General features: G+C 54.5%; 1 protein-coding gene across 5 annotated transcripts; it reads right to left on the reverse strand.

The window, feature by feature from the left end:
• Window positions 1-4,204: 4,204 nt before the first annotated feature.
• On the reverse strand, window positions 4,205-18,165 carry ITIH3 (inter-alpha-trypsin inhibitor heavy chain 3). Of its 5 annotated transcripts, XM_010364978.2 has the most exons (23): window positions 18,043-18,165; window positions 17,313-17,333; window positions 16,286-16,452; window positions 16,092-16,196; window positions 15,671-15,833; window positions 15,007-15,120; window positions 13,843-13,968; window positions 13,447-13,563; window positions 13,009-13,177; window positions 12,272-12,397; window positions 11,784-11,965; window positions 10,415-10,600; window positions 10,128-10,267; window positions 8,984-9,138; window positions 8,246-8,254; window positions 7,605-7,718; window positions 7,148-7,180; window positions 6,855-6,890; window positions 6,588-6,701; window positions 5,887-6,091; window positions 5,088-5,260; window positions 4,783-4,894; window positions 4,205-4,452 (listed from the first exon to the last, which is right to left on the reverse strand). In XM_010364978.2, the coding sequence occupies exons 1-23, from the start codon at window positions 18,133-18,135 to the stop codon at window positions 4,323-4,325; spliced, it is 2,790 nt and encodes a 929-aa protein (XP_010363280.1). In that variant the 5' UTR covers window positions 18,136-18,165; the 3' UTR covers window positions 4,205-4,322. The 5 variants fall into 5 exon arrangements, with proteins under 5 accessions (XP_010363280.1, XP_030784683.1, XP_010363282.1 ...); XM_030928823.1 differs by lacking the exon at window positions 7,605-7,718; XM_010364980.2 differs by lacking the exon at window positions 6,855-6,890.
• Window positions 18,166-18,209: the final 44 nt, after the last annotated feature.

The raw sequence follows: 18,209 nt of genomic DNA on the forward strand, positions 1-18,209 counted from the left end.
CAGGACTGGGAGCATTCTCCAGGAGCAGAGGTTCAGTTTTGACTACAAAAAAAAAAAAAAAAAAAAGAGTGAACGGGGTTGGAATTCTTTCTAGTCCAACTCCTAAGCTTTCTCAGTGAGCTTTTGGACCTCTCTGCAATGGGATTTGCTTTACACAGTTGATTTTCACAGCTGTGCTGAGGAGCAGACCTGTCTGCTCATTGTTTTGTAAGGAAGCACTGGGTCTTCGAAGGAGACACAGAGGCGAAGCCCCAGGTGCAGCAGGGAAATAGGCCTGTTCCCAGGAACCTCTTGTCTAATGGGGCTGATCTGGGTCCCAACTCTAAATCCTGTGCTGTTGAGGGTCTCCTTCCCTGTTCTTGCCCCAGAGTTAGGCACCCCAAAGATTCCACCAATTCCTGTATGGGCAACGTATACTTTAAAAAATTTACGGCTGGGTGTAGTGGCTCACACCTGTAATCCCAGCGCTTTGAGAGGCCAAGGCGGGAGGATCGATTGAGTCCAGGAATTTGAGACCAACCCCGGCAACATGATGAAACCCCATCTCTACAAAAAATACAAAAATTAGCTGGCATGGTGGTACATGCCTGTAGTCCTAGCTACTTGGGAGACTGAGGTTGGAGGATTGCTTGAGCCTGGGAGGTCATGGCTGCAGAGAGCTGTGATGGTGCCACTGCATTCCAGCCTGGGCAACAGAGCAAGACCCTGTCTCAGAGAAGAAACAAAAATTACTGTTACCCCACCTACTTCTGAAAAAAGGATATGAGTCTATGGCTCACCAATAAAAAGCTTAAAGAGAATAAAACCAAAATCTACGAGTATAAGGATAAAAGAGCCAAGCAGGATTGTGAACTCAGGGACATCAGGGTAGGGGAAGCTACAGCAGTGACGGAGCACAAGGCTTTGCTGTGAGCTTCCTGGAAGCCAAGGTAAAGCAGCAACTGAGCTCATTTGCTTGCTAAAAAAACACCAGATCATCAGGGAAACGTCCTTTCGCAGCTCTTGAGCTAGAAGAGGGTATTTGCTCAATGGGTCTTTCTAAAAGGGCCAAAGTGCAGGCTGGTGAGAGGGGTCATCAGCAGCACAGAAACGCTCCCCGCTGCTTTGCTGCCTCCCCGTCGAGCCTCCTTGGCAGATAGGCATCTCAGGCAGAGTCGCTTTGTAAAGGTTGTTCCAGGGGGCTCAGGCCAGGGCTGTGTGACCTGAGAGCGGCTCAGGGGGATTTGCTGTGGGGCTAGCCCTGTCATACAGGGATGAGAGAGGTGTGCCACCCCAAGCTCACCCTGTGGGACATGACCCCCTGGACTGGCTGCTGAATTTGTGCAACAGCGGAGGAGTCACAGTTGCTTTTCTGGCCCTGCAGCACCTGCAGGGCAGGTGTTCTCTGTGACACTTGGAAATAGGCCCATGCTCTTCACTCTTTCATCCAGCAAGTGCTTTCCAGCTTGGACCAGGCCCTGACTGAGTACTGTGGGCACACTGGGCACCATGGCAGACACAATGCCTGTGGTGGTAACTGCCCCCCAGAAAATAACCAGGTGCTGCGGGAGCCCAAAGGGAGACATGGGGATGATCAGGAAGCCTGGGGGTGGCAGGGAAGGCTTCCTGGAGGCAATGTAGGGGCTGAGATTTGAAAAATGGAGAGAAGTTAGCCCAGTGGAAAAAGAGGGCAAGGACACCAGGTGGTGGGAACAGCATGCGTCCAGGCCTGGAGCAAGGACACTGTGTGCTAAGTTTGGGGAAGATGACGGAAGGAGATGCTGTGGGATGAGGTGGAAGGAGAGGGGGGCCAGGCCAGCACAGGTGGTGCACACCTCACCACAGAGCATGGCTTCTACCCTGAAAGGGGAGGGAGGGCTGGGCAGGGACAGGAGGGACCACGGTGACGTGGAATGGGGAGAAGGCAGAACCCGGCCTATGGGTTAAGGGTAGCCGACTCCTGTCTCCCAACCCGTTCACGTGACTGCTACTGGAGCTGTCTTCCTGGAGACACCTGAGGAGGACCAGAAACCATAACGAGGACGCCTTTTCACATCCTTCGCCTGGCAGGATCCTTCTCCTCATTTCATAGATGTGGAAACTGACCTCAAGATGACTGTTTTAAAGCTATGTGGCCCGGGGGCAGTGGCTCACACCTATAATCCCAGCACTTTGGGAGGCCGAAGCAGGCAGATCGCTTGAGCCCAGGAGTTCAAGATCAGCCTGCACAACATGGCAAAACCCTGTCTCTGCAAAAAATACAAAAATTAGCCAGGTTTGATTGCACATGCCTGTAGTCCCAGTTACTCTGGAGGCTGAAGTGGGAGGATCACCTGAGCTTGAGAAGTCGAGGCTGCAGTGAGCTGTGATCATATCACTGTACGACTGCAGCCTGGGCAATGGGAGTGAGACCCCCTCTCAAGAAAAATATGGCTTCTCAACCAACCCAGGCTTGAACAGGATGGGGGGACTCGCCCACTATGGAGGGGTCCTTTCTTAGGCCTGGGCCCTTTTAACCTGTCTAGCCTGGCTGTCTGCCACATTCACCCTGGGGCTATGAGGAGGCCTTCAAGATGGAAGCCATGTCTATGTGGCCCCCTCCCTAGAGCAACAACAAGCACCGGCCTGCCATTAGCACCCTGGAGCCACCTGAGGGGCTCCTCTGATGACAAACATTTGCCCCTGGACTGTCCTTCATGGCCTATAGTCCTCTCTCCAGGGACCCCTGCACTGGGAGGCAGGATAACTTCCTTTCATGTACGCAAGGCCACATGCCATGCCCCACTGACATTTGTGGCACTCCCCAGTCTGATTCCAACCTCCTGCAGTCTTATTGTGCCCCCTGCTCTGACATCAGGCAAAGCCACTCACTGCATCCTCTAACAGGATACTCTCTGCCCAGCATGCCCTTACCCCCTCCCCACCCCTAGGCAGAGAGAACAGCAGAGGCAAAGGATGTGGGCAGGAGGGGTTATGTTTACACAGTTGAGAGCAGCCTGTGTGTCTGGAACCCAGAAAGTAAGGAAAGCACCTAGTGTACGAGGGGAAGCTAGAGAGGCCATAGGAGGGACCTTTGTCATGGTTCCAAGAGCCAAGGATGGAAGATGTCATTTGTAGGGATTTAGTCTGCGAGTGGTAATCACATCTGCTCTGTAAAAAGCTCTCTATGGGAAGCAGTAGAGGAGGCAGGGAGACTCAGGCAGGAGACTCAGGAAGTGGCAATTGCAGGTGTCTAGGTGGGAGAGAGTTGTCCAGACTGGAGAGGTCTCAAAGCCCCTTGTCCAGGAACCTCTCTCTGACCCTCTACCCCACCACAGACTCATTGGGAGAATACACCAAGTGGTCATCATAAGGTACAATCAGAGGATCCCAGAGAGGCCTGGCCCAGTTGAAGACAAACTTGAGCACTCATGAAAATAGGAACTGGATTACTCAACTGTACCCCCGGATCCTGGCCCAGGGTATTGTGTTTATCTGCTGAATTGATGGATGGGTACGTGGATGGATGGGTGGGTGAATTGATGGTTGGATGGATGGATGGATGGATGGATGGATGGATGGACAAATGGAGAGATGGACAGATGGTAGGATGGATGAGTGGACGGATGCATAGTTGGATGACGAATAGGTAGCTGGGGGATGAATGGATGAATGGACAGATGGTCGAAGAAATGGATAGATAGGTTGATGGGTGGATGCATGCATGGTGGAGGGACAGACAGATGGATGAGTGGATGCGTGGTTGAACAGATGGTGGAATGGTGAATGGGTGTGTGGGTGGGTGAATGGATGGATGGGTGGAGGGATGGGTGGATGGATGGTGGGTAGATGGATGGATAGATGGAAGGGTGGCTGACATCCCCATTTAGATGTGGGCTGTGTCTGCACTGGAGTATTATCTACTTCTAAAGGTCCTGATTGGAGCTCCTGAGCTGGGACCATTTACTTATCTTATGACTTTCCTGGATACTGAAACACATTCAACCCTTACTGACTTCTCAGAGCCCCTTTCCTTCAGAGTCAGTTCTTTATTTTTTCCCCCAAGCTGTCATACATTTGACTTCCTAAAGTTCCAGTCCAACCAACTCTGTCTCTCAGCTGTGTCAGTGGAGAGGCCCAAGAAGTTGCCTTCCTGCTAACCATCCCCTTTTTTGAGCTGCCATGGGTCCCAGCTGCCTGTTCCCTGGAGCAGAGGCTCGTGAAAGCATGTAGAGGCTGGCAACTGTCTGGTCTCAACCTTGGACTTTATTTTCCCAGCCCCTCCCACAGGCCCCTCTCTGTGCCCAGGTTCCAGATGCCACAGAATCTGGGCCATCCATCCCAACAGGAGCTGGTGTGTCTATTCAAAACAGGTTGGGGACAATGTAGTCAGTGTGGACACCATCAATCAGCCCTTCTCCATTGTTGTGGACGAACCAGCAGACAACCTTCGTGCCAATGTTGGCATCCTTCCTGTAATCTTTCTGGGAGCCTCTGGGGAAAGAGGAGAGATGCTGCAATACTTGGGGTGGGAAAGATGGGTGCTAGGCTCTCGGACCTGAGATTGAAAAAGGATGGGAAGTTGGCAATTCTAACAGCCCAGAATTCTTTGGTCAAGAATGAAGTTACATGATTACTCTTTCTCGGAAGCCAAGTTTGGGCTTTTTCTTGATTAGGAAGAGCCTGGTAGGGGCCAAGACCTCAAAGAGAAACAAGGGTACCCCACAGAAGACAAAAGCCCACCAGACTAATGTGCCTGGGCAGTGGGGGCTCTTTCCTCCTCTTGTTGCTGAGCAGGTGAGGGTGTTGGCGAAGTCTCCTCACCTAGTGACAGTCAGCTGATGGGTCTTCACCACCAATGTGGCATCTGGCTTTGTGGGGTCAGAGCCTGGCCGGATGTCAGACACTTTAAAGTCAAAGGGTTGGAAGAATTGCCCTGGTAAGAAAAACATTCATGCCGTCAGCCCCTGGCCATTGCCACAGGTAACGTGGCCACTGGCCTTTTAGGGTTTATACAAAGGCTGAATGGGGTGTTGTGAGCTGGGTACGGGATGGCTAGGAAGGCCTTGTGTATTTCTTTCCCATGCTGCTCTCAGGCCTGAACAGCCTGCAGTCTGAACACTTCATACCCAGCAGCCCATGCGTCTGTGCTGACATCCGGTGACTGTCCACCACGTAGAAGCCTAGAAAGTCATGGTGGACAGGATGTTTCTTCCACACCTGGTGTAGGACGACCACAAAGGTAACCCCATCTCCAAAGGAGACCACCATGTTCTTCTTCCTGTTGATCATCATGGATAGCCTACGAGAGGAGGCCAGAAAGTGGCTGTGGGGCCCAGTGGCTGTGACACTGGGCATCTGACTCAAGGGTATCTTGTGTACAAGGCACCCGAGGGCCCACAGACTCTAGAAACTATCTCAGGAGCATTGGAAAGAGGTCGCCTCATGCACACTGTCTCCCCTCCCGTGAGTGCATCCTTGCGTGTCTATAAGTGGGAAAGAGATGGCTAGCCTATGAGGCTGGAGGCCTGTGGTCCAGCCCCAGGTCAGTCACTGACTTCCTGAATGACACTGGCCAGGCTCCACACCTTCTCTGAGCCTCAGTTGGAGGCTGTGGGGGATCTGAAGACAGGAGAGCTAAGAAGACGAGCAGCTACAGAAGAGGCAAAAGGGGGCCATTATCATCTAATGCCTTCACCCAACCAGCTGAACTATGCAGCTACCAATTCTGGCTCTGACAGGGCCCCAGGGTTTGGTTGGGGGCCACTATGGTCACCCTCCCCTGTGGCAGCAGACTGGATTCTGGGGCCTCTGATCTTTCCTGTGACCCCCATGGGTCTCCTGTCCTGGGATTTGTCTAAATCCCTCAAGAACCTCCTTAGACCCTCAGCCTATAGTCCACGTTGGAGACCTTGTAGGCAAGCTTACCCATCCTGCGTGACCGTGACTGTGTCCAGCCAGCTGAAGGTGCTCGGCACGGCCCTGTTCCACAGGGTGATCTTCTCCGTCGTCACCTCCACCTGGAAATCCATCTGAGCATTGGCAATGCCCAGTTTTCCAAAGTAAGTCTTTCTGGTCTTGGAGTCAGGGCTGCCTCTCTTGTCACCGATGATCTGCCCGTTAACTGTGAGGCCTGCCAGAGGGATGGGGCAGGGAGAGAGACCAGCGAGAACTCTGAGTCCAGATTGCCTTTAGGGGTATGCCTTCCTCTTCAACCAGACCAGCTGAGCTTGGGCAGCAGAGTAGGGGCCACAAGAGAGACCAGGACTTCAGAGCCCAAGCCTATTGTTTCCTAGACACTCTAGGTTTGGGTCATGCTGGGACATTGTGGGTCTGCCCCTTGCCTGGGCCAGGGAGTGTTGTTCAGAGAAAAACTATTCCCCAGACACAGGCTGGGTCCTACCCTAGGCCAAGGCGGCCCATTCACTCTAATCATCTCCCAATAGCACTGGCATGCGGGGCTGAGTGAGCCTGTAGCCCTGGGCACTCCCCACCCCCAGGGGTTTCTCTGCATGTGAAGACGACGCCTTACTGGGCAGAGTGAGAACCTGGTCCATGTGCCTACCTGGGGGCACCCAAGCCCTCCCAGGAAGAGCCTCCTGGCCCCGGCCCTAGCCTACAAGCCTCACCTGTGACTGGGTCCTGAATAAGGCGCAGTATGGTGCCTGGGGCTTCATTGATGTTGAAGCAGAGGGCATCGTCTTTCTCCGGAACTTGGATGATGAAGTGGGGGTCCCCATCCACTGGTGACACATTAGAGAAGGGGCTGACTCCCGGGACCTCTCATCATACCTGGGGCCTCCCCCAGCCTCTGGCTTCCATGGGCTCAACTCCAAGACAAGCAGGAGCACATGCCCAAGCCCCTGAGCCTTCCCCAAGAGCAGCCAGGGACTCACCATGGTAGTAGGGGTTTTGAGGAGGCTGGTAGCTGGCTGCAGATACAAAGGGAGAGGGGGCTGAGCTAAGCAAGTGGCCCTGGGAGGTACCCGACGACCTCCATGGGCATTCAGCTCATGTCCCTCCCCTACCTGCTCTCTAATGCCATTGCCCTCCCACCCTTCAGTCTCCTCAGGGGACATTGTCCATCTGCCTGTCCCGGAGGGCTGAGTGAGTAGCCACAGCGGAGGGACACGTGGCAGGGGCAGGCTCTAAGCAGTGGGCGGAGGGGCAGCCACCAGTGTGTACTCACTCAGATAGGACATGGCGGGGCTCACCGGTGTGGCTGAAAAGAAGTCAAAAGGCAGTCATGAGCAGGGTCTAGGGGTTCCTTCTCCCCCAGCCCTGTCCTTTCTGCCTGTCTTAGTGCTGCTGGGCCCCAACACTGGCAGATAGAGGTGGAGATGTGACCCCAAAGATTAGGCTTTAGAAATGGGCACATCCAGGGAAGTCCTTTATGGAACTGGTGGCAATAGGATATGATTTTAATGTTGGGGCAGGGCTTTTTGATGTGGCTGAAATGCAAGCCATTAAGTCATAAGCTTCTTGAGTAATGCTTACAGCAAACATCTGCCCCCACTCCTGGGCTTCCCACCGCCTAGTTGGGGTGAGTGAGGCTCATGGCTGTCTGTTGCTTCTTAGTAGTAAACACCCACCCACACGTGCACACAGGCACACACATATGCGTGCGCATGCATATATGTACTCACATGCACCGGTACATTTGTCAGGGCTATTCTGAGGGGAAAATGATGGCCCAGTCCAAAGGCACCCTGCTTGTAGATGGAGGTGGGGCAGGCCAGTAGGGGCTGGAGAGGCCCTGCCTAGTGGCAGAGAGTCTGTGAGGTTCCAGTTTTGTGGTGAGAGAGGCACAGAGGACTGTGATCCCCAGCAATCCCCAGCATGGGCACTGGGGCCAGACTGCCTTGGCCTAAGTACCAGCTTGGCCATCTGCTGAGTCTGTGAGCAAATAGACTGAGCAAATTAACCCCTCTGTGCCCCAATTTCCCCATTGTAAAATGGGGATCATAAAAGGACCCTCTTGGAGGGTTGCTATGGGATGAATGAAGTATAAACAACTGACATGCTAAATTGCTCATTTTTACAGGCCACAGATACTGTCACACTGCTTGTCTCTCCCTGGGCAAGGGAAGCCACTTCCAATTCACTTACAGGGATCCTCAGGCTCAGAGAGGGGCAGAGTCATGATTTGGCAATACGGCTGGGCCTGAGCCCAGGTGTCCCAAGTGTGCCCCCATGGCTGGGGGTCCTATCTTGCTTGGAAAGGCCTCCTCAGTTCTCTCTTGTCTCCCTTCCATAATGTCCACCCCGGTGGCTGGCTAAAGCTTACCTTCTGCATCTGCAGGTGCAGCGAGGGAGGAAGAGGAGAAATGCATTAGAAGCCGTAGGGCACTGGTGAGCAAGGACCAGAGCTGGCTGCTTGGCCAACCAGCCCTAGGCTGTGGGCCTCCCAGCAGCCAGCTGTTCTCCCACTGGGTGTCCCCTGGAACTAGGAGTTCCTGGAAGCCAGAGGCCTGGCCTGGCTGGGCCCAGCTCTTTGCCTCCCATGTCTCCCAGTGCCAATCCCCCACCACCACACACAGACCCTGTGCCTAGTTGCAGTGGGCATTTGGGATCCCCTGTTGAGTAGTGCAGTCTGGGGTCTGGTTGAGGGGTCCCAGCCTCCAGCTCTCAGGGACTCTTCCCCCAACAGTCTCTAGGTGCCTGGTAGCCTGCTCCAGGCCTAACTTTCATATTGGAAGTGCTGCTTCTTGTCTAACTAAGCCCTTCCATGCTGCAGCCTCAGTCCTTTTCCTTGCAATGTCCCCTGAGCAGTGTTCCCCTTTACTCACATCCCTTTAGAGGTACAGAGGCTCCTATTCACCCCACACCCCACTGTCCATACTGACTGCTTCACATTGCACCCCACTTTCCCCAGCCCGTGGCCAGTTTTCCTTTAGACGCCCCACTGCAGCAGGTCTGGGTCTCCCCAGCCCGGCCCACTCCTCCACTGGACACTCAGGGATGGTGTCCAGCGCAGGGTCCTAGAGGGAGGCTTCCGGGTTCCAGCCTCCATCCCTATCCCCACCTTCGCCAGGCTTGTCGGCGATGGCCCTCTCATCCTCATTGTCCTCAGGCTTGGTCACCACCATGGAGGTCAGTGGAGTCACAAAGTGATACTTGAGGGACAGGTCCAGGGCCTGGGCCGTGAGGTTCTCCTTCTCCTCGCCATGGGCGTTCTTGCTGTGAGGAGGGGCCAGTCAGGAGGACAGCCTGGAGAGCAGCACCCTGCCCGCTTCCCCTGCACTGGAGCGCTGGACGCAGCTGGGGATCCCCACTCCACCTACCCCAGGATACAGCCCAGTTGGGCTCAGAGAAGACTGGCTCACAACTCCCTGGGGCATGTGAACAAGCCCTGTTTCCTCACTGGGCCTTGGTTTCCCCACGTATAAAACATAAGGGCCAGCTGGGCATGGTGGCTCACACCTGTAATCCTAGCACTTTGGGAGGCTGAGGCGGGTGAATCACCTGAGGTCAGGAGTTCGAGACAAGCCTGGCCAACATGGTGAAACCCCATCTCTACTAAAAATGCAAAAATTAGCCAGGCGTGGTGGTGCATGCCTGTAATCCCAGCTACTCGGGAGGCTGAGGCAGGAGAATTGCTTGAACCCAGGAGGTGGAGGTTGTAGTGAGCTAAGATCGCACCATTGCACTCCAGCCTGGGTGACAGAACGAGACCCCATCTCAAAAATAAATAAATAAATAAAATAAGGGGCTACAACAGCCACTCACAATGGTGTCCATGTGCGGAGTACTCAGCTAGATTGTGTACTAAAGGCTTCGCAGGCTAATCCCACCCACAGCAACACAACCCTCTCAGTGGGTCAGTGTTGACCCTCAGCTCTGCCCTCTGAACACTGAGGGCTGGGATCGCGGCCTTCAGTTCCGCTCAGTCTCACTACCCCTGGGCCATGCCCAGTGTGGGGAGCAGGGTGCTGAGGACCCCCCTACCCCAGGGCACTCCCAGGCTGCTGGCCACGGAGCTTGCCCGCTTGAGCCTTGGGGCTGCCAGGATGGGGAGTGGCGGCCTGGGGTTCCTTACAGGCTGCTCTACAGACAGTTCCTGGACTGGGCCAAGAAGAGGGCAGCACCACTGGGACTGCGCACTGGGGTGCCCTTCTGTTGGAGCCCAGCCAGGGGTAGGCACAGGTGGGGGCTGGGGCCCTGCTCACCGCTTCTCCAGCAGCTGCTCGATGGTGAGGTAGGCCCAGAGCCGCTCAATGTAATTCCCGAAGATGTAGTCCCGCTCCTGCAGGGCCTTCTCCATCTCCTTCATGTCCACCTCCTCTGTGAAGGTCAGGTCGTTGGTGGCCTGGGGTGGGGGTGGAAGGAGGCAAGGGGCTGGAGGCTCAGGTGGGTCAGGTTCAGAGGCCACCACTCCTGGACCCTCACGAGGCCAGAGCCCCACCACTGCTGATACCCCATCCCCAGCACATTTCCAGGCCCTGTCCCCACTCACCCCATGGCCCTTCACATCCGCCTTAAAGCTGTTCACGTCCTCGCCCACCAGGCGCCCAGCCACCACAATCTCAGAGCCGTCATAGAAGTGCTGGTAAGTGTTCTGGGTGAGGCCCAGGATGGCATTCTCGGGGTAATCCATCTCCACGCCCGTCAGCAGTGGGTTGGCCACCTCCTCATAGAAGCCCTGATGTTCAAACGGGGCCGGTCATCTCAAGCCCCAGGTCGGGCTCCCACCGATGCTGCAGCTGGGCATCTGCGCCCCAGGGCTGGGCCCATCTTGGCTCCTAATGCTCACTCTGCCTGTCCCTGACTGCGTCCTTCAGTCTGTGGGGGCTGCCCCACCGCAACTCCCTGTTCCCAGGTAGACACAAGGAAGACTAGAAACAACAGTTTCAGAAGTATTTCCTATTTAAAAAAAGAAATATGAAAGGACAGAGTTCTTGGCACAAAGAAAATATTTAAGGAATGTCTGTTGGAATGAAAGCAAGAAGGAGAAAAGGAAGTAAAGAGAGGCAGATGAGAAGGTGATGTGTACATGAGTACAGAGATCCGGAGACAGAGGAGGGAAGGGATGGAGTGGTTGCCCTGCAGAGGTGGAGATGCCATTACCTGCCTAAAGAAGGAACAAAATTGCCAGATTCAGCAAATACAAAGACAGGACATGCAGCTATGCTGAAGGTCAAATAAACAATGAGTAATTTTTTAGTGTAGGTATGTCTGTTATGGGTTGAATAATGTACTCCTAAAATTCAAACTTATTTGGAGACAGGGTCTACAAAATAAGGTCATGAGTGTGGGCCCTAATCCAAAATGATTGATGTCCTTATTAAAAGGGGAGTTGGACATAGACATCCAGAGGGAAGACGTGTGCAGACACAGGGAGAAGACAGCCATTGATAAGCCATGGAGAAAAGGAAAGAGGCCTAGAACAGATCTGCCCTCATAACCCTCAGAAGGAACCAATCCACTGCCACATGGTTCTAGGACGTCCAGGCTCTGGAACTGGGAGACAATATGTTTCTCTCATTGAAGCCACTTGGAACTTAGGTATGGCAGCCACAGTACACTAATACAAAGTCCTGTGCAATACTTCGGGCATACTTACACTACAAAAATTCATTATTTATCAGAAATTCATATTGAACCAGACGTCCTGTGTTTGCTCTGATAATCCTACTGAAGAAGCAGGCCTGTTGTGTAGCCCAAGGACAAAATCAGAATCCTTATTGATGGGTAAGAGATAGTCAGAGGTGGATTTTGACCTAAGAGGAAGCTCTTCCTAATAACTAAAACTGTCATCTTATGGAGCAGCTGTCTGAGGAAGTAGTGAGCTCCTTATGCCCAGAAGTGTGCAAGACAAGGCGTACCTGCAACTGCAGATCGGCATCGGAGTCCTCATAAATGCGCCGGGCAAACCCATGGTTCTCCAGGGCCATGTTCTCCAGGAAGTTATAATTCAGATTGTTGCCAAAGCCCAGGTTATACAAGGGGAACTTGCCCCCGATGGCGTTCCGCACATTCTCTTGGATTTTTTCAGGTCTGCTCTCACCTGTTGGAGAAAGGGGTATTCATAGTCCAGCCCCAGCCCTGGGGATGGTCTAGACCAGCTGTGTCTGGGGAGATGGGACTCCTGCACATGCAGAGTTGGTGGAGTCACAACCAGGAGCCCTTGTGGGGCAGATGGTGGAGAGCCCTGGCAGAGAGAGGCAGGACCCTGCCCTTGAGGGTAGGGAGAGGCAGACCACAGGCAACCCAGGGAAGAGCTACCTTAGGTTTTTCAACGAGCCAGCTACAGAGCCAGGAGCAGCAGCCAAGTGCTTCAGCCCTAGCTCAAAGCCATGCCCGTGCTCCTCACCAACATTGGCATCCCCATCAGTCAGCATGATGACGATGGCGGTGCTCCTCTCTGGGACTCTGTGCTCCTCTCGGGCCTTGTTCAGCATACTGATGCCCCTCAGCAGCCCATCATTGATGTTGGTCACTGGGACACAGACAGACAGCACCGTGGGAGGGTGTCCTCAGGGTGCCAGTGTGCAGAGAGGCTGGAGCGGAGGAGGCTGGGACAGCCGGCCCCACTCATGTGCCCAAGAACCCTATCTGCCAGCCCATGGTGGTACTCAGCAAACAATGAATGAACCAGTGTGTGAACAAACAACTTCCACTTTCAAATGGGGATGAAAGGTTGCCAGAAGATGAAAAGCACATGGTGATTGTGAAAACCCTTTGGCAAACAGTTGGACGGACTCCCAGCCCCTCTCACTGGGAGGAGAGGGGAGTGGTGTAGACATCATTTGTCATATTCCATATGAAACAGGGCCAAGAAGAAGGGTTCTCTGTGGCCTTATCTTGCTGGGACTTGTGAGATACCAGGATCATGGATTAGAAACAGAAAGAATGAGTTTCCCTGGACCACAGAGAAGACAACTGATATCCTGTCTTCAAGCCTGAGGACCATCCACTTCCGCCTCTACCCCAGCTCAGATCTTCAGGGCCTGAGACCAGCAGAGTCCCTGCCCTAAGAGGGGGGTTGCAGGCTGCTCAGGGACAGAGAGAGGCATCACTAGAGCACGTGGGCTCCGGCTCTGCTCTTACTTCCTTTATCCTCCATGCTCTTCACAAACGTCCTGGCCTCCTGGAGGTTCTCGGGCGTGGCCTGGACTAAGTGTTCTTTCCATGTGGACACATCTCCACTGAACAGGATGAAATTCAGATAGTCTTCCTCTTTCATATCTTCCAGGATTCTGAGAAGGGCCTCCTTTGTCTGGAGGAGAGAGAGACAAAGAGCTGGGAGAAGCTGCAGCAGAGAGTGAAGTCCCTTCTCAGCTCAGCAGGCAGTGCAGCCCACGCCATCTGCACCAGCGAGCTCTGCCTGAGGCTTGCCACAGAAGCGGGCAGAGGCCGTGAGCCTTCTCTTATCCTGTCTCCTTTCTCCTCATTCACCACAAGGATCAGCTTTTTCCACTTAAAAAAAAAAAACCTCCTCTACTCCCTACTCCCCCGAGCCCTGGCTATGCCACTGGGGCTGATTACCTGCTCTAATTTCCGACCAGCCATGGAGCCGCTGATATCAATCACGAAGGCCACGTTTTTAGGCACCACTGGAAGGCCTTGAGGTGCAAAGAAGTGCACGAAGTAGCCATTGACTATCTGGAAAGTGGGGAGAGAGATGGAGGCCAGTGTCCTTTTAGCAACACCACATTGACTATTCTTGCAGGTGGAAGTCAGACATTTACCAGCCCAAGAAAAAGACGTTCCTATCCCACCCTCTAGGGGGTGCTGCACCAGGCTCTAGGCCATCAGCTGTCCCATATCCTGTAGGCAAACAGCCTTGGGCTGAGGACCCAGGGTGATGGCACTAGATGTAGCTGCAGCCCCTCCCCACCAGCCCTCGACCCACTGTGATGATGAATCGGCCAGCCTGGGTACCTGCACGTTGCCAGGAGATTCTCTGTTCACGTCATAGGTGATGGTGAAATCTCCATTGAGGAGGGAGTCTGTACAGGTTGGGCATGAACGCTGTTGGTCTAAGCTGGGCTTGAAGGACACATGGCCCTGAGGGATGGAGATGAAAGACCTTGCTCAGCTCGGCCAGGACCTGCCCACTGGCAGACCTCAGTCCTTAGCTGAGGGAGCAGAGGTGCAGCCTCACAGGGAGGAGCCCTTAGCAGCGCAGAAGCTAGCAAGAGCTGGAGGCCCGGGCAGCCCTGCCTGCCGCCGGCGTGCTCTGCAGCTCCCAGGACTCACTGGAAGGCACTGTTTACCATGCTGCAGCCTTTCTGAGCACTGCTCTTCCCCTTGGAGATCAGGGCTCCTGGCGGGGCGCAGGCCTTGTCTGCTTCAGCTTCCAGCTCCCTTTTTCTTGGCCTCACACACCCATTAGCCCAGCCTACCTTGGAGCTCAGCACTGAGAAGCTACTTAGGAAAGGGGTAGCTTCCCATTAAAAGGAATTTCTTGTAGGGTGGTTTGGAATGTTGGTGTGTGGGTGCCAAGAGGAGGGGAGGGAGAAAGGAGGAGAATGGGGAGAAGGAGGGTCCCTGGGCAGGACGTGGCCCTGCAGAAGCCAGCAGTCCTCTGAGTGTGTGCCCCTCGGGCCTCGCCCTGGAAGTCGTGGATGACTGGTTTGTTGTTTATACAAACATTTATTCGCCCACTGTTCACAGCCATTAAGGCCCCTGGAACAGCTGGGAGCCTTGGGGACTGGAGCCAACCAGCCAGCACCAAGAATGAAGTTCTCTTTAGTCTTTCACCCCTCATTTTGGAGTCAGTAGATCTAAATGACTCCCTCGGGCCTTAGCCTCTGGGCCTGTAAAACAGGGAAGATAAGCCCTGCCCTGTCCATTTCCCAAGGGGGAACGGGACCAGGCTTTGTAAATGGCTCCTCTGGTAGGTCATTGTCAGCAGCCCCTGCCCTCAGCATCCTCACTCCCAACCCCAGTGGGAAAGGAGGAAGGTGATAGTGGCAGATTGATCCCCACCCCTACCCCAACACATGCATGCTTGTAGCAGCTAAGCCCTGGGCTGCAGGCTTGTTCTGCTGGGGTCAGTGTTCCTTCCCCTGCCCCGCCAGGTCTGAGAGACGTCTACATCACCTTTTTCCCTGAGAAGGACTTGGTGAGGGCGCTTCCCAGGAGGTCGTTGGTGATGAACGAGGCCTCAGCATCCAGCATGCTGATTCCCTGAGGCTCAAAGATGTCTACATCAATCTGAAATGGCCAAAGTAAGGAGATGTCACTTAGTGACCACAGAGGCCAGTTCCCAGAACAAGGCCAATGGGAATGAGATGGGTCTGCAGTGATGCAGGGACCCTCTGCGACAGTGCTGAGGGTGAAGCCTGGTGTCTCCCACTGGGAAAGTGACCACAGGGGCTTGGAGAAGAGTATGCTGATCCTGAGGTGTTACCACCGCCTGCCATATGCACCCGAAATTCCACCACTGACGCTTTTCCTTTGGCTTTCAGCTTTGAGGCAGGAAAAATGCCCATATGCCCAGTGAGAAGCCTTACAGAGGCACTTGCTGGTGTTGCCCTTGAGGGCCCAGCACCGAGTCTGCATCTGTGGAGTCCGTCCCAGCCTCTTCCCCTCGCCCCTAGATGGTGGGGTCAGAACCACTGAATTCCTCCAGCCTTCCCAGCCAAGGGTGGGGGATACGGTGAGGCAGAACTTTTGCGTTTTTGACCCCCGTCTGAGACTGCCCCATGGGCCGGTTCCTGCATCCCGCTGCCGTCCCCCCAGGGCTACAGGGGCGGTTGATTACCTCGAAGTGTTTGACCAGTTGCTTAGGCTGGACCTTGAGGTACATCTCGTACTTGCCCTTGTGCCTCTTCAGGAGCTCCTCGTAGGTTAACTCAAAGGTGACTTTGCTGCCTGCAGCCACGTTGACTGAGACGGTGAACTTCTCCAGCTTCCTCCCAGAGGCTCTGAACAGGGTTCAAGATGGTGACTCCCTCAAAGACTGCAGGAGCCCACCCTTCTGTGCCCCTCGGCCCCAGGCCCAGCCCTTTGGTGAGGGAGATCCCTAACCATTCTGAGCCTCGCTTGCCTCAGCCTCAACATGAGATAATGGCAAAATTATGGGCACATTTTGCTATAACAATAATAATAGTTGTTGCTGTTTGTAGCCCTGAAGGCCCTTGAATCCCAGACATTCTCCCCAAGGCCTGGGAGTCCATGCTTACTTAACCAAGCCAGCTGTCTTGCCCTGGGACACAGCCTTTTCATACTGCTTCTTGGCAACTTCCTTCTCCTTGACATTCCCAGGGTAGGTAACGCCATCGATGGTCCTGCAGAGAAAGAGAGTTGGGGGTTGGGGGATCACACTGGGCTAGACCCCCATCCCGAGCCCAGAGCCAACAGCCATGGTGGTACCCACAAAGTGAAGTTGGTGATGAAGGCTGTCTTGGGCAGCTCCACATCAAAGGAAACCTCCTTGGCTGTGTCTGCACGATTGACCGCTCTCGTGGTGACAACATTGTGAGCAAAACGGGAGGTCACCTTGGAGTTGATTTTGGTACTGTAGACCTCGACGCCATCAGCCACCTTTGGGGAGGTGGGTGGAGAATCAACCAGACTGGGACACTCTAGAACCAGGTTTGTAACCCAGCCACCTTCCTTGCAAACCCCCTTGCAGGCTCTGAGGCCCCTGCCTGGCACGCAACCCTCATCCTGCAGGTCTTCTACATTGGAAGACTTGGTGGTGTCCCCAGTCTCCATGTTCTGGCGGCCACCATTATTTGGATGCTTGTCCTGCCTCCTCAACTCTACGATCTGTTTACACACTGCTGCAGCCAGTGAGAGCTTGCCCTCCCCGGTCCTGTCACCCTGAGCTCCAGCCATGCCTGGGACACTGGCTCTGGAGCACCTGCCCCTGGCTCTTCCTGCTCATCCTCCACACCTCACACTCCCTCAAACACACAGCCCAGCCCACCTCCTGGGTCTTTAGGTAATTGCCTCATTCTGTCTCCCAAAAAGGAACTGATTTCCTGTGCCAAGGGAAGTCTCCAGACACTCTCTTTCCAATAGGGGTGTTGGATTTTGAGAGGCTCTAGGGAGGCATTCCAGCCTCTCCCCCTAGGGATATAAAGATGCTTCGTGAGGGTATGGCAGGGACCGCATCACAGAACCAGGTACCAGCAAGTGCTAAGGAAGTGTCTGTGGAAGGAAGGGATGCCTGTAAGGGGCCCTCTTGGGCTACATCCTGCGAGGTTGGAGAGGTTGCCATTCTGTGGTGTGCCCTTTCCCAGAAGTCCTGCACCATTGGAGGCTGCCAGGGCAGGGGGCCATTAGCTGTTTGCCAGCTGTGAGGAGTCTGCTGTTATGGCCTACACCTTCAGTGGTTGGGCAACCAGCTCCATCCTTCCCTGCCCCACTCGGTCCCAACCCCCGGTGAAAGTTCTCACCCCTTCCGGGAGGCTCCGTTTCTGAAAAACCAAAAACAAACACAAACAGAGGAATCAAGCCAAGGCCAACGCCAAGGCCTCATGGCCTGGGAGGCTCTGGGCTGAGACCAGGGATACAGTGGTGCCCTGCCTCCCACACACCTGAGTGACCCCCGGACATAGGACCCTCCAGAGCCACATGTCAGAGTAGAAAGAATTCTGAATAGATGGGGAAACTGAGGTCCAGAGAAGGGCAGGTCTCCAGGTTACCAGGAGAGCAGGGCAGGGGGAACTGAACCCAGAGCTCTCTTCACACCCCACGTGCCCCACCTCATTCTATCTCCCATTCTGCCTTTCCCCGGCCCCCAGGCCCCTTTAGGCCTCCTTCCAGAGTACCCCTCCCCCCGCCACACCCCACAGGGCTCAACTCAGTGTTTTGTAGAGGTCACACTTGTCTGAGACTTGAACCTTCATTGCCCCTCAGTGAAGTGAACAGTTCATGGTGCATTGCTCTTTTGACAGGTGGGGAAGCTGAGGCCCAGGGAGTTTTAAGAGCCTTCCCAGGGTTAGACAGCAGGTTAGCAGAGGCCTCAGCTGGAGCCCAGTTCTCAGTGTCCACACTACTCCCAGCGGCTTAGTGCCCAGCCCTCTGCCTCCTCTTCACTCCTCTTCTCTCAGAGGCCTTGCCAAGCATGGTGTCTTCTGCCCATTCCACACCAAGACCCAGATGGCAAAGAGGGGGCAGACTTACCCCAAGCAGCTGAAAGGGGCTTCTCGGGAAGCCAGAGGCTGCCAAGCCGGAGAGCAGAGCCAAGATGAGACAGGGCCACCACGCAGATGCCATTGCTGAATACTCAGGCCTGGCCCACCCTCCTTATATGAGCAAGCCTGGTGTTTTCCAAGCAGGGTCAGTGACCC

Source organism: Rhinopithecus roxellana, chromosome 1 (genome assembly GCF_007565055.1).
Source record: "Rhinopithecus roxellana isolate Shanxi Qingling chromosome 1, ASM756505v1, whole genome shotgun sequence".
NCBI classification, from domain to species: domain Eukaryota; kingdom Metazoa; phylum Chordata; class Mammalia; order Primates; family Cercopithecidae; genus Rhinopithecus; species Rhinopithecus roxellana.